Genomic DNA, 13,687 nt, shown 5'->3' on the forward strand with positions numbered 1-13,687 from the left:
CTTTCCTAAGCCCTGGTTGGGAATCTTGTCTCGTTCTCCAAGTTTGGGGCCTGGTGGGCCTGGGAGGCAGGTCAGTCATGTATGGATGTGTGTGGCAGGGGGGGTGAGGGTAGGCCATTCTTTTGTGCCTACGACTGGGTAGCTCCCAGTTTGGGGCAGCCTGAAGCTGATACCATTTACCAGGAGGCCCTCTTTAGGAAAAGGTGCATAACATTACAAATGCAAAATTAGACACAGACCTTGGAAGGGGGTCTGTGCAAGTGAGGTGACCCTACACATTAAGCATCATTGGTTTCATCGCAAGCCCTCTAAGACACTCAACACATCCTCCACCCACTTTGGGAGTGGGGGTGGGCTGCAGAAAGAGTACAGGCCTAGGACCCTGATTCAGTCCAGCCTCTGCCCTGGATAATCAAATCAGGGCATATCTCTGTTCTGGCTGACCTCTAAGGTACTTCCCAGCTTCATGAACAAGGCCACTTAAAAACCATCCAAGTCCCTGTTACCTTTTTTGGAAGCTCCAGCCCATCTTACATTAAATGCAATAAATTTTTTTTTGGCCATGCCACGTGGCTTATGGGATCTTAGTTCCCCAACCAAGGATTGAACTCATGCCCCCTGCACTGGAAACGCAGAGCCCTAACCACTGGACATCCAGGAAATTTCCTAAATGCAGTAAAATGTATTTAATTAAACATAAACCCATTAAATATATATTTGGATTTGCTGTAAAATTTGGAAGCTGTTTTTAAACTTCACTTTGGGAAGTGTCATTCATTCAGCAAACATGCATTGCATGCCCACTCTGAGTCAGGCCCTGTTCTAGATATTGGGGTACAGAGTTAACAAAAACCCCTGCCCTTATGGAGCCTATGTGGGCTGGGGCCCAAGAAACAGATACAAAAAATAGATAGTGTGGCAGATGGTGATGAGTGCTGTGGAGAAAAATAAAGCAAGAGATTAAAAAAAAAAAAAGCAAAAAATAAATTAAAAAATAAAGCACGGATGGGGATAGGGCTGGCTTATTGCTCATAAAGGCCCTGGAGTTTGGTGGTCAGTTCTGACCTTTGGCAATGACTGATGAAAGATCAGTCACTAATTGGGATTAGTGGTGGCCTCTGATGAGACAAAAATCAGTGAGACTGGGTGTCTTGCCAGGAATACTCAGGACTCTGGAGCTCAAACTTAATTCAGGGATGATTCAGCGGTTCTTTGGCTTTGATTAACTCAAATAGTTTACAAATGAGTCCAATTTCTCAATAATCAATGCGCATTGCTAACTTAGAAGTTTGAGATGAAATGTTTGTATGCTAAATCTAAGCATAAGGATGGCAGAATACTATTACATTTGTAGACAGTAGTTGAACATGTATTTGTGTGCTGGTTTCTATTTGAATTTGGTAGCCCATCCATGCTTTTAAAGGTCTTAGACATTTCGTCTGCCCTGGGAAAGCTGGCAGGAACTGTGCTGAATGGGTGACCTGCCCTGGTAATGACCTCCTCCCATTGGGGCAGGTGCTCTTTGGTCGTGAAATTGAATAAAGACACAGGCAGGCCCTGCGTGCAGGGCGCCCACTGTTTTTGTTCACATCTACCCTGGGCTTCACATCTCTAAAAGGGAGATCGTATTCATGAACTACCATAGGGTAGTTTGAGGTTTCAGCAAGGTCACTCCTGGCCCTCACAGAGGGCTGCCAACTCTTTTTTAAAATTTTTTTTTTTTGATGTGGACCATTTTTAAAGTCTTTATTGAATTTATTATAATATTGTTTCTGTCTTATGTTTTGGTTTTTCGGCCATGAGGGATCTTAGCTCCCCGACCAGGGATCAAACACACACACCCTGTATTGGAAGGCGAAGTGTTAACCACTGGACCACCAGGGAAGTCTCAGGCCTCCCAACTCTTGGTGCCTTCAGCTCTATTACCCACAAAGCTCTCTTTGAAAAACCATCCATCAGCTCCCCTGCTACATCCTGCAACTCACCAACCGGCCTCCGCCCCCCTCCTGAAAGGTTGACTCCTGGAACTGCTGTCACGAAGCCCCGACCTTCCAGCTTTGTCACAGCGAATTTTCGTTCACTCTCAAACCCTTTCTCTCCTTCACCCTCCTCCTTAGCCAAAGTGGTTCTCCCCTGTCCCATGGGGTCATCTCCCATTGCCATCACACTCTATGGCCATGCAGGGAACTCTGCCTCATTCTCTGCTGAGACCTCCAGGCCCCGAACGCATCACCATCCCCTGCTCCTCCTTTGAAGTTCATCTGTTTCTGGCAGTTTCCTCTTCAACTCCAGTGGCTCTGGCACCTAATGTGGGCCTGGCGCCCTGACCTGGTCCGTGGTGCTCGCCTGCCTGGGGATGCCCCCCACCCCGAGCCTGCTCCCACCCTGACATCAACCCTGGGTCCGTCTTCAGCGGCACGCAGCACCCCTTCCCCAGGCCACGTCATCACCCTACTCTGTGTCCATCCTCCCGGCCTCACGCTCGGTGGCTTCCCTTTCCTACCATAACCATAACCCACTCAGCTCTCCGCAGACCCCCAGTCACATCTCCTGTCCCGTCTCCCCCGCCCACTCCACTTTCATGCTGTCTGATTTCCTTCCCCTGAGGGCTGGAGCCCCTCAGCACTTTCGATGCTGCCCTTGCCAATGGCCTCAACTCTTCTCAGTTTACCCCTCCGCCCCAGACTGTCCTGTCTTCTCTCTCCTCTCCTGTTCCTTGGCTGGGAGTTGGCTGGTGGAGAAAGTTATCATTCCATGCTAAATGGACCGACTACGAAATCATTCTAACTCTGCCACTTCTTCGGCAATCTGATCCCTTTTCCCGTAATAGCACGCTTTTCATTACTCCAGGGACTATCTCAACCTTGGCCTTCCGCTCTCAAATTCTTAATACCGCGCCTATTGCCAATTTCTTAAAATTACTTCACCTACCACTTTCTGGAAGCCAATCTTTAAGAGCTTTGTCCTCTTCGCATCTCTGCAGTAAAATGCCTTCCTTGTTTTAGGTGATTAGTTGCCTCTGATTCTCTCCAAGTCCTAACTTCCTGGTCCAGATCAAGGACACTCCAGGTACTGAAAACTTGCGAAGGGGGGGGGGGTCTCTCAATGCTGTTTGAGAACTTGGAGAAATCATGGAAAGCAACAGGTCAGAAAACATAGTTCTGATTTTTCAAAGGTCGAAGGCGATTTCCCACAACTATAGGCTTGGTGGGCTTGCCCTCAATCTCCGACAAAACCATGGAAACCAAAAGCCTGCTTTATGCTCTTTAAGAAACAGTAGAGCAATTACTTGGAGCCAATACACGTTCTCTAAGCCTCATTTTGACAAGTCTGCTGGACTGGTAGATCAGGAAAATGTCATAAATATAGTTTATCTGGATTTCAAGCAAGGTTTTGTGCGGGGGGTTTTAATACTAAAATATAGTTGATTTACAATGTTGTGTTAGTTTCAGGTGTACAGCAAAGTGATTCAGCTATACATATATATATATATATATTCTTTTTTAGATTCTTTTCCAGAATATAGTTCCCTGTGCTATATAGTAGGTCCTTGTTGTTTATCTATTTTATATATAGTAGCAAGGTGTTTTTTGATAATCATGTGAGCAAGTAGGAAAATACCGTCTGAATTAAAGTAAAACTAGGAGAACTAGTTACTGGGTGACTGTGCCCAAAGAGTGCTAAATAATCCATTAATCTCAGTCAGAAGGGATGTTTCTAGAAGTTTGCTGAAGGTACTACCCTGAGATTTACCCGTTCAACATTGCCCAAAATTTTTTGGATGATAATATAGAAGGAATACTTACAAATATGTAGATAATATTTATAAAGGGTTAGAGGAGATAATTAAAGCCAGAATTAACTCAACGCTAACAAGATATCTTTAACAGGGAAAATTAATTAAACACATAATATTGAGTGAAAGAGGCAAGTCATAGAAAAAAAATCACAATAAGATTCCCTTTAGGGGCTTCCCTGGTGGCGCAGTGGTTGAGAGTCCGCCTACCGGTGCGGGGACCCCAATCAAGTAACTTTCTAATAGTCAAATGGCTTTAAAAATTCATGAGCTTCCCGTCTCTGGATGCATTCACGCCGAGAATGGAGGAGCTCTGTTATGGGTGGTTGGAAAGGACACAGAAGAGTACGATTGGTTTAAATAATCTTTCAGGTCCCTTCCAACCTCCACGGGCTACGGTTCTATGAAATTCCATGATTCAGTGCAACTTGTGCATTATGCCTGGGAAGGAAAGCGAGAGGCTGATTCTGAAACAAGAGAGGTTTGTTTTCAAATATAAGCCTTATGTTTTGACAACTTTTTTTTTTTTTTTGGCTGCACCACGTGGCATGTGGCATCTCAAACAGGGATCGAACCCGCGTCCCCTGCTGTGGAAGTGTGGAGTCTTAACTATTGGACCACCAGGGAATTCCCCCAGCTTCTTTTTAGATCGATACACGGCATTGGTTTAGAAGGTTCGGGCACCTTCTACCCCGCATTTCTGAGAATTCAATGGCCAAGAGCTTTGGGACCCCACCCCCACCAACAGAAGCATCTCTTTTCCTGATGTGCTTCAAGATTCTTGGAGCTGGAGGGGTCCCTGAGGTCCTGTGTCAACCTCCCATCCAACTGCAGGAATGCAATATGGGCTCAGAGGGACACCTGGAACTACAACCGAACGGAAGCTGACTCATGCTGTTCTCTCCTGCCACCTTCTGGCCCTTCCCTTCATCTCCTGCTTCTTCAGAATGCTGGAGGTGTCTACTCAGGATAAAACATTTCCAGGAGGCCTCTGCCACCCAGAATTCCTAGAGGGGAGGGACCCTTCCTATAAGGGGAAAAGCTTGGAGGACTTCCAGTGGTTCTTACTAAATCTAGGAAAAGCATAAATTCACAGATGACGATGACTGGAAGAGACCTTAGAACTCTTCTGACCCAGAGCCCTCAAACTGATAGCCCATGGGCGATGGACAGCCCATGGACAGGTCTGATTGGATCTAGCAGTGCTGAATAATTTTGAGCTACCATATACACGTTTGGAAATTTGACTTAAAAGCCAGATTTGTAATGTAATTTGCTATCAGATATTCGTGAAGTCTCAAAACTCAGAGCAGTAAGTAGTTGAGTATATCCACATTCTACCTGCAAGACACACCAACAGCCAGATTACAACAGTGCTTATCCCAACGGACCCCTCCCATTGGCTCTTGTAAAGGAGGACCAAGTGGTAACCCTCCTTAAACCTACCTTTCTAGCCTCTGCCCCACCCCTAGAGGAGCCAGCTGCTGGGGGGCAAGGGGAGCCCAGGGAGAGCTGGAAGAGGCAGAGTGAAGAATCAGACCTGAACCAGAAGGTGGGTTGAAGTTTGGAATCCTATCTGTGGTTAAAGTTTGGATTTAAATGATACTGGAATTTTTTTTTAATTTATTTTTTATTGAAATATAGTTGAATTACAATGTTGTGTTAATTACTGCTGTTCAGCAAAGTGACTCAGTTATACATACGTATTTTCTTTTTCCTATTCTTTTCCATTATGGTTTATCACAGGATATTGAACATAGTTCCCTGTGCTATATACAGTAGGACCTTGTTGTTTATCCATTCTATATAAGACTGGAATTTTTAATACATAAAAGGAAACTGTAATTTAAAAATGTAACTGTTCCTATCCTGGGAAGCGGTCAGAAAGTCATGGAATCGGACCTATTCATCCAACATGTCATCCAAGGGTAGGGAAAGCAGACCATTGTGGAAGGTGAAATTAAAACGCTCTTCTTTTTCCCCTGTCCTGTCAAGTTCAGCTCCTTCAAAGAATGTTATTCATTGGCTTGTCTTATGGAACTTGATTTCCCTGGAGCAATTCGCACCCCTTTAGAAGAGCTACCCACACGTGGTGCACACACGCTTGCCCACCTCGCCTCACGGGCCCTCATTCCCATCACCAGCCTGCCCCCCGTAGCACTGGGATTTATAATCCTTCCTCTAGTCCTATTCTTTTCTCCAGTGGGCAACAGGAGGCCCAGAGGGGTCAAGTGACTTGTCGTTAAGTCACATAGTAAAGGAGCTGAGTTACATCCTGAAATGCACACTCCTAAAGGTAAAATCTAGGGTGAAAATGGTGTACGGCTCCCGTTCCTTCATGCTATGGGCATATCCTCACCCACGCTAGATCTTCTCTCCCGTCCTTTCTGCCATAGTAAGAAGAGGCGCTGGGATGCAGGGTAGCTAAGGTAGCAAGCTGGGGGCGGGAGACAGAACCGAAGGGGGGCTGGGGTGCGGACATCCCGAGTTGCCTGAGGCCAGTCCTGTTCCCACCCCCTCTCCACCCCCAAGCACAAACTGAGATGAAAGTAAGCAGTTTTCTTTTCCTTTGTTCGTTCTCCACTGCACTCAAGATTTTAACTGGAACTCGGGAGTTTACTGAGAGAGAACCCGTCCTGTACCTCCGTGTCCAGAAAGAGGTTGTTTCGTGGATGGGGACACCAAGACACCACTTGTCCTCTCGTTCCTCTCCACTTCTGAACTCCTGACCTTCCCCTAAGCCCCAGCGAGGGGTGACTCTGGGAAGGGGCTGGGCATTTTCTCTTGGATTAAATGCCCCACGAGGCAGAAGCATAGAGCAGTCCCCCCCATACTCCCCCTTCGCTGAGCCGCTGGTACATCTGGGCTGAGAAGCAGGCCGAATCCCCGAGCTCAGCTGAGTCCAGATCTAGACATTCTGCCTTTAATAAAAAACTGGTACTACTGGTAGCCTCCAAGAAGGGGAACTGGGAACATTTATCACTCTACCCATATTTTCTTTTAAGTAGACTTTATTTTTCAGAGCAGTTTTAGGTTCACTGCAAAATTGAGTGGAAGGTACAGAGTTCCCACGTACCCCCTGCCCCCCTCACATGCACACAGCCTCCCCACCATCAACATCCCTCACGAACGGTATGTCCATTACAGCTGATGAACCTACATGACGCGTCATTATCACCCAGAGTCCACAGTTCGCAGCTGGGTTCACTAGGTGTTGGACATTCTATGAGTTTGGACAAACGTATAATGACATGTATCCACCATCAGAGTATCATCCAGAGTAGTTTCACTGCCCTAAAATACCTGTGCCCTTTTCTACCTTTTAAATTCTGAATTTCTAATCACATAAAGGGAAATATTTTAAACATTCTTCCCAACTCAGAATCCCCAGAGATCCAGCGGAGTTCAGTGGTGCTTGGAGGGAGGAGTCGACATGCTAAGTGAGGGAAGGTTTGTGTGTTTCCTTTATCCTCTTTAATCCCTGATATACGAGCAGTTGTCTGGACAGATGTGAGGGAGAAAGAGTCCTGGTAATCAGTGTATTGTCCTGTTCACGAAGGTCTTAACGACAATAAAGCCCCAATCGATCACTGGACTTAAACATGGCAGCGGAACGCTTTCCGCCACGGCAGAAGCAGGACCTCGAAGGGCCTCGCCGAGGGGTGGGAGGCGGGCAGGAACACAGGTTGCCCTCTCCCTTCTTATTGAAAAAGGAAACATTTTCCAACCGTAGGCACTAGTACAGCTTTTCCTGTGACTAAATTTAAGCCTTGACTATTTCAGACCTTCCATCCTTTTCCTAAGACTCTTCTTAGAGCAATTCTAGTTTGGAAATAAGTTATGTAAGCCTCACTGGGTGCAGAGTACGTTAACCAAAGAACAAAAATTTCAGAGTTTTGAAGGGATTGATGTAACGAAGCGAGGGGCTCCACAACTGAAGATAATTCTGGCAAGGCTGAGACGGATAAAAGGCCATTACTCGAACTGTATTTTTCTCTTGACATTTCTCAGTCTGCAGTTTAACCTGTTGACCCTGAATCTGACTAAGAGCTAAAACGGTTTAAGATGCACAGAACAGCCCTCAACACCTGGAAAATCCCATTCTCATAAGCACATCCCAGAAATCATAAGCAAATGTTGGCCTTCTCTCTACAAGGCAAAGTGCCGAGGCAGAAACCAAAATGCCAGCAAGAACGCAGGCAGCCAAGCCTTCACCTAGGCAGGATGTGAAACGTCAGGCCACTAATCTTATATTTTTAATGCAGTGGTTACAGGATGGGGTTGATGTGGGATTGAAAAACGATACTGACTTTGGAGAATTCCTTTTTTTTTTTTAGCCTTAAACACTGACACCCACTCACCAGGGTTGGGTACTAGCAAAAGCTACATGGGATTCTAGGGTGAGCGTTCACTTCCCCTGGCCTCTGTTCCTTGGCTGTCAACAAAAGCAGAAAACGCCTAGTCAGAGCCCACTGGCGCGCGCCAACACAGAGACCTGTTTCTTGTTTCATCTGGCACAGTACAGAACTGCAGTCATAACCACTGAGGTGGAGAGCTCGGAGTTCCTCCAGTAATTGACACCATGAAATCAGCAAGACAAAACAAAGCAATCAGTTGTGAGAAAATGGAGGTATGTATATTCTAATGGTAAGCCATGGTTAACACGTGGCGTTAGCTAGCTATTTGTATTTTCAGTATACTCCTGAGTCCACCAAGAATATACACGGATCTCTACATTTTTCTATATGAGAAGTCTGGTTTCAACCTACATTCCCCAGATAGGTTGCTTTACTCAAAACCTTAACCCCCAGGATTCTAGTAGCTAAGGCAGTTAAAACCAAAAGGGCGCAGGTATTGCCTTGACTAGTGACAAACAGAACCCAGCATCCTCTAATAAACATTTAAGAAGTCAAACATGCTTTTTATAGTTGGGAGCAAAGCCTGACTGTTTCTGTGGCTCCTTCTATCCTGATACCTCCTGCCAACATACTGGGTAACGTTAGAATAGGCACTGTCACAGAAGGGGTGACTCTATAAACAGAACGCTGGCCCAGAGATACGACATTCATCAGTGATACCATTCCAGCAAGTCTACATGTTTTGCACCTCATTTCAGGGTCAGGGTCTCAGGCAGACCCCTAGGAACTCTAGGGGGGCGGGGAATGAGTCATAGACTTCAAATTCTAGGGCTCAAAGATCACGGCCCTCAGGCTCTGAGTTCTTCAGTTCTCTTCCTGGAATTCTTGGGCCATCTTCCCTTTACTGTAATTTGCTCTCTTCTTCCTGCTAAAGGGCAAAACTGACTGCTCAAAGGGCATCATCTCAGGTAGCCGAGAACCTCCTTCTTCCTACATGCCTAAAATAATTACACATCCCATCAGTGAGACTGCATCATGGAGGAGAAAAGTAAAAGTGAAATCCCCCCCACACACTTGGTTCTTCTCAAACTATCAGCTTGTATTCTAGTTTACATATCATTCATCCAGAACGTGATGAAAACGTGGGTGGCATCATGCATGTCGTTTGTGAAATGATATAACGCACACGAGTCTCTTGCCCTGTGCTGGGCCCACGTGCACTTGGCAGAGAAGAGCTCTCACGAAGCCCAACTTGAACGTGAGCCTGCTGAAGCACCCGCCGTGCTGTCCTCATTTCCCAGCTGTCACACACTTGCTGGAGTTAGATGGGTCAAGATGGACATTTAGCTTGGAATTTAAGTTTCTGATTTTATACTTTTGAGTACAGCTGGATATTTTCACAGTCTACTTTAAAATCCAAAGGTTGCCCACTCAGCTTTACTATGATCATTCTGAGTATGGGATTTATTATTCACAATGCTGTACTTCAAATCAGAGAAAAGCGGCTTCAATACCACAGCTCGGGAAAAACTGGAAAGTGTTCCATTTCTCCATCCTGCTCAGTTTTTCCCATAACCTGTTCCAGCTTGGAAGACGAGAGTTTCCCGTCTCTGACGGACGCAAATGTGGGAAGAGGAGCTTTGCTCCTAAACAAGAGGCTAGAGCTGAACTCTCCTTCTCTAATCTTGCTGTATGTGTGGCTCTTACCTTCCTTCCCAAGTGGGGGAAACCATTGGCACTGAAGAGTTAAAAGGTTCACCAAAATCTGGGCTTCAGAAAGTGTTAAAAACAGCACAACAGGGCTTCCCCGGTGGCGCAGTGGTTGAGAGTCCGCCTGCCGATGCAGGGGACACGGGTTCGTGCCCTGGTCCGGGAAGATCCCACATGCCACGGAGCAGCTGGGCCCGTGAGCCATGGCCGCTGAGCCTGCGCGTCCGGAGCCTGTGCTCCGCAACGGGAGAGGCCACAACAGTGAGAGGGCCGCATACCGCAAAAAAAACAACCCAAAAAACAAAAAACCCAGCACAACAAAGAGATACTGAAGGGGTTCAACTACAGCTTAGTGCCTACTTTGCTAAGGTCAAAACCTCCTATATTTTGGTAAACATCCTAGTCTGTTCCACCACAAGCTCTGTGACAAACTTCCCCTTGCCCAAAGATCATGACCCTAGGTCAACAAAGGTGGATAAGAAATAAATTCTCAAGCTACAGGAATACAACAGAGTTTGTGAAGTAAATTAAATGATAATGTGAACCTCACCTGCACGCAGATCAGAGTAGGGAAACTGAAGGCAGAGCTGGAAAGAGAAATCCTCTCTATGCATGATTTGATCAAGGACACAGCTCATAAAATTGCCAACAATTTGGAATTTTCCTACAGGAAGTTGAGGAAACATGCCAATAGCAAGAAGTGAGATGACTTCAGTGCCAAGTTTGACCGGTTGGCACTGAACCAATGTCCTCAAAAGAAAAGGACGAAGCTTCCTCTGGGACCACGGGAGCTGGGGAAAGAAAGCTACCCACCACACAGAGGTGGGAGGAGACCACCACAGAGCAGCTAGAAAGGTTTGAGCGCCAGGGATTCAGAAGAGAGACCTTGACATTTGAAACCAGTGTCAGCTGAGAGTTAGGACATGTGTACGACGTGGACCCCAGGATCTCTCACACTAGAGTAAAAACAGATGTATTCTTCAAAAGCTCTCCCCGTATATGTTATCATGTGCGGTAGAGAGGAGTCCTTCTTAAGCAGCAGAGAGAGCTGAGGTGACAGCGGCGATGTTAGAAGCAAAGTCTCCCCATTCTAGACATTTGCAGCAGTTTGCCTACAGTAACCAGGCAGGAGGGCCACCTAATTGAAGAAGTACAGTTACTAATTTACACTCAATCCAGAGTGTGTCTGAGAAAGGTCATCCACTCTGACCCAGTGGGCATCTGGGGGAGAGACACATTTATCAGTGAGGCAGGAAGATTACCCCGTAGAACCTACCAGTTTAAGCCTATATAATAGATGAGGTTTTCACAGCCCGATCACCCTCAAAACTAGTTTGGGGAAGGAAATAACAAGCTAAGAATTTATATATCAGTATCCTCCCAAATAAAAAAACGAGTCTTTATTATTACATTTCCAACTCATAGAACTCCAGGCTGAATATGACTGGACATATATACACACACAATCACAAATTTCTGGAGTCATCTCCCACACCCCTTCTCACAATTTGGCCGAGTTATGTCTCAGGAAATCTTCCAGTTCAACCCCATACACCAACTTGGGATAAACAGAAACCCTGAAGTCTTGTGGTTTTACCCGCCACTCCAAAGTGCTGTTACAGGTGGAATATCTGTTGGAGGAGGTATTTTTGCTGGGTTAGAATACAGCTGCAGACTCTGCGTGTGGTTAAAATGTGCATCTGCATGCCTTCTGACCTGCAGGCTTTGTGCCTTCCCCTTTCATTGTCTTGTCCTATCTCTTGCCACACGGGCTGCCTTGCAGGCTGTAATAAGAATATATCTTCTATTCAGAATCATCCTGGAGGGCAGGTGGCGCAGATGGGTAGGACGGCTACATATTAAGTTACTGAGTCTACAATTGAGAAATCTGCACTCTGGGCTTCTAACTCAAAATAAATATTATTTCAAGGTAAATAAACTACTTGGCTGGCTAGTGAAATGCTTAATTCTTTCTAAAACCATAACTGCCAAGTAGACTTGTGCTTTATGTTACATCCCAAGACAAACATCAGGTAACCTACATCTTCAAAATGATCCACAGAGCATCCCTTCCTATTTCTCCCCTCACTGCTGAGAAATGCCTCTGGAGCCTGAAGTTTAATATACGCAGCTGGGGTTACTCGGTGCTCAGGTAAAAATCGCCAAAAGGCCCAACCTTGATTAACACCAACTATTTATTTAAGCCTGATGGTACCTGGATGGAGGCTCTCAATGGGAAAAGGAAGGATGTAGCACGTGGAAGCTTGGACGAGCTGAGGGCAGCTCTGCTAACAGACTCAGCTGGCATAATGGGACATGACCACTGAAGCCAGCAACCTTCTGAAAACATCACTATCACCTTCAAAACCCATGCTTTTTTTTTTTTTCTAATCAGGAAATCGGGGGTGAGGGGAACATTCCAAGAACAAGGGCAGCCAACCTTCATGAGGTACCAGGACATGCTCTGGCAAAAATATTTTCACCTTCCTAAAGTTATATGCTGTCTTCAAGTCCAACTATATTGTATACGTGTGTGTGTGTGTGTGTGTGTGTGTGTGTGTGTGTGTGTGTGTATTTGCTCCTTTTCTGAAAGCAGAAAAGGGAACAATTTTTTTTAACTCCGAAGTTGGTAATATTTGTAGAATATTATTTTGGTTGGTTGTTGTTTATGACTCAGAACACAGATGAAATCAAAACTTCTGCAACTGTCCCTAAATTCACATCTTTAAAAGGTCCTTTTCTCCATTCACATGAATTCATCTGAATCATTGCCGTCCTGTAGGAAACAAAACAGTGAAACCATAAAAGCCTTCGAAATAAATAACTTGATTAAAAAAATTTACAATTAGTATTAGGTAACAAGCCTCCTTATGCCGAACTGCAGAATTCAGAGTAAAAAGTAAAATAATTATATTCACTCATTTCTTCTCTATCTTTAACTGCTAGTTGTTTAGAATAGCTACATTAGCAGCTATATTCTCTAAGGTGTCATTACATGGCCTGGATTGCCCAGCAATAAGAGACCAATGATTCCCAAATTAAGAAGTAAGGCCCAGTGACTTAGTATAAGATGTAACAAGAGTGACCGAAAGGAAACGTAACTCTTCCTTCAACAAATATACCATAAAATGAAACCAAACAAATACCGCCTCAATGTTTTAATGCCAACAAAGCTGCAAATATGCAAAAATATTTTTGACCTAAATTCCATTACTTTGAGCCTCAGGGTTATCACGTATCTGTTATTTCACAAGATGGCTTCTTTTCTTTTTTTTTTGCGGTACGCAGGCCTCTCACTGTTGTGGCCTCTCCCGTTGCGGAGCACAGGCTCCGGACGCGCAGGCTCAGCGGCTATGGCTCACGGGCCCAGCTACTCCGCGGCACGTGGGATCTTCCCGGACCGGGGCACGAACCCGTGTCCCCTGCATCGACAGGCGGACTCTCAACCACTGCGCTACCAGGGAAGCCCTTTTTTTTTTTTTTTAACTGAAAAAGTCAGCAGGAAACTACAGGCTAGGTATCAAGTTAGCTGGCTTGCCAAGCTTTTGATGAAAAACATCTTACATGATGGTGGTATATAGTGTAAACAAGTCCTGAAGATCAAGTACAAAAGTAGAGCCCCAAACTCCTTTCTGGGCTACTGCACACACTAAGAAAACTGCTCTGGATGCCAACATTCACTAATAATGTGACTTCCGGGACATTTGCTTGAAAATGTCATAACTTGAACACAACACTGTTTTGACTTCTCTCTCTTTCCCGCTGCTTTATACCTGACTTGTTAGAGAGGGAGAGGACTTACGCTTATAGGTATGCTATATGC

At 45.4% G+C, this 13,687-nt stretch overlaps 1 protein-coding gene across 5 annotated transcripts in view; it reads right to left on the reverse strand.

The window, feature by feature from the left end:
• CCDC25 (coiled-coil domain containing 25) overlaps positions 1-13,687 on the reverse strand; it is a 73,084-nt gene that overhangs the window by 21,302 nt on the left and 38,095 nt on the right. For 3 of the 5 annotated variants that reach the window (XM_060155751.1, XM_060155754.1, XM_060155756.1), the window contains one exon: positions 7,162-9,469. The exons of 1 other annotated variant lie outside the window; for it this stretch is intronic. In XM_060155751.1, the coding sequence (XP_060011734.1) occupies positions 9,275-9,469 (195 nt within the window). In that variant the 3' untranslated portion in view covers positions 7,162-9,274. Of the gene's footprint in view, positions 1-7,161; positions 9,470-11,244; positions 12,641-13,687 lie in introns of those variants that run through there. One more of the 5 variants, XM_060155752.1, reaches the window with a different exon arrangement.

This window comes from Lagenorhynchus albirostris, chromosome 7, assembly GCF_949774975.1.
Source record: "Lagenorhynchus albirostris chromosome 7, mLagAlb1.1, whole genome shotgun sequence".
Classification (NCBI taxonomy): Eukaryota; Metazoa; Chordata; class Mammalia; order Artiodactyla; family Delphinidae; genus Lagenorhynchus; species Lagenorhynchus albirostris.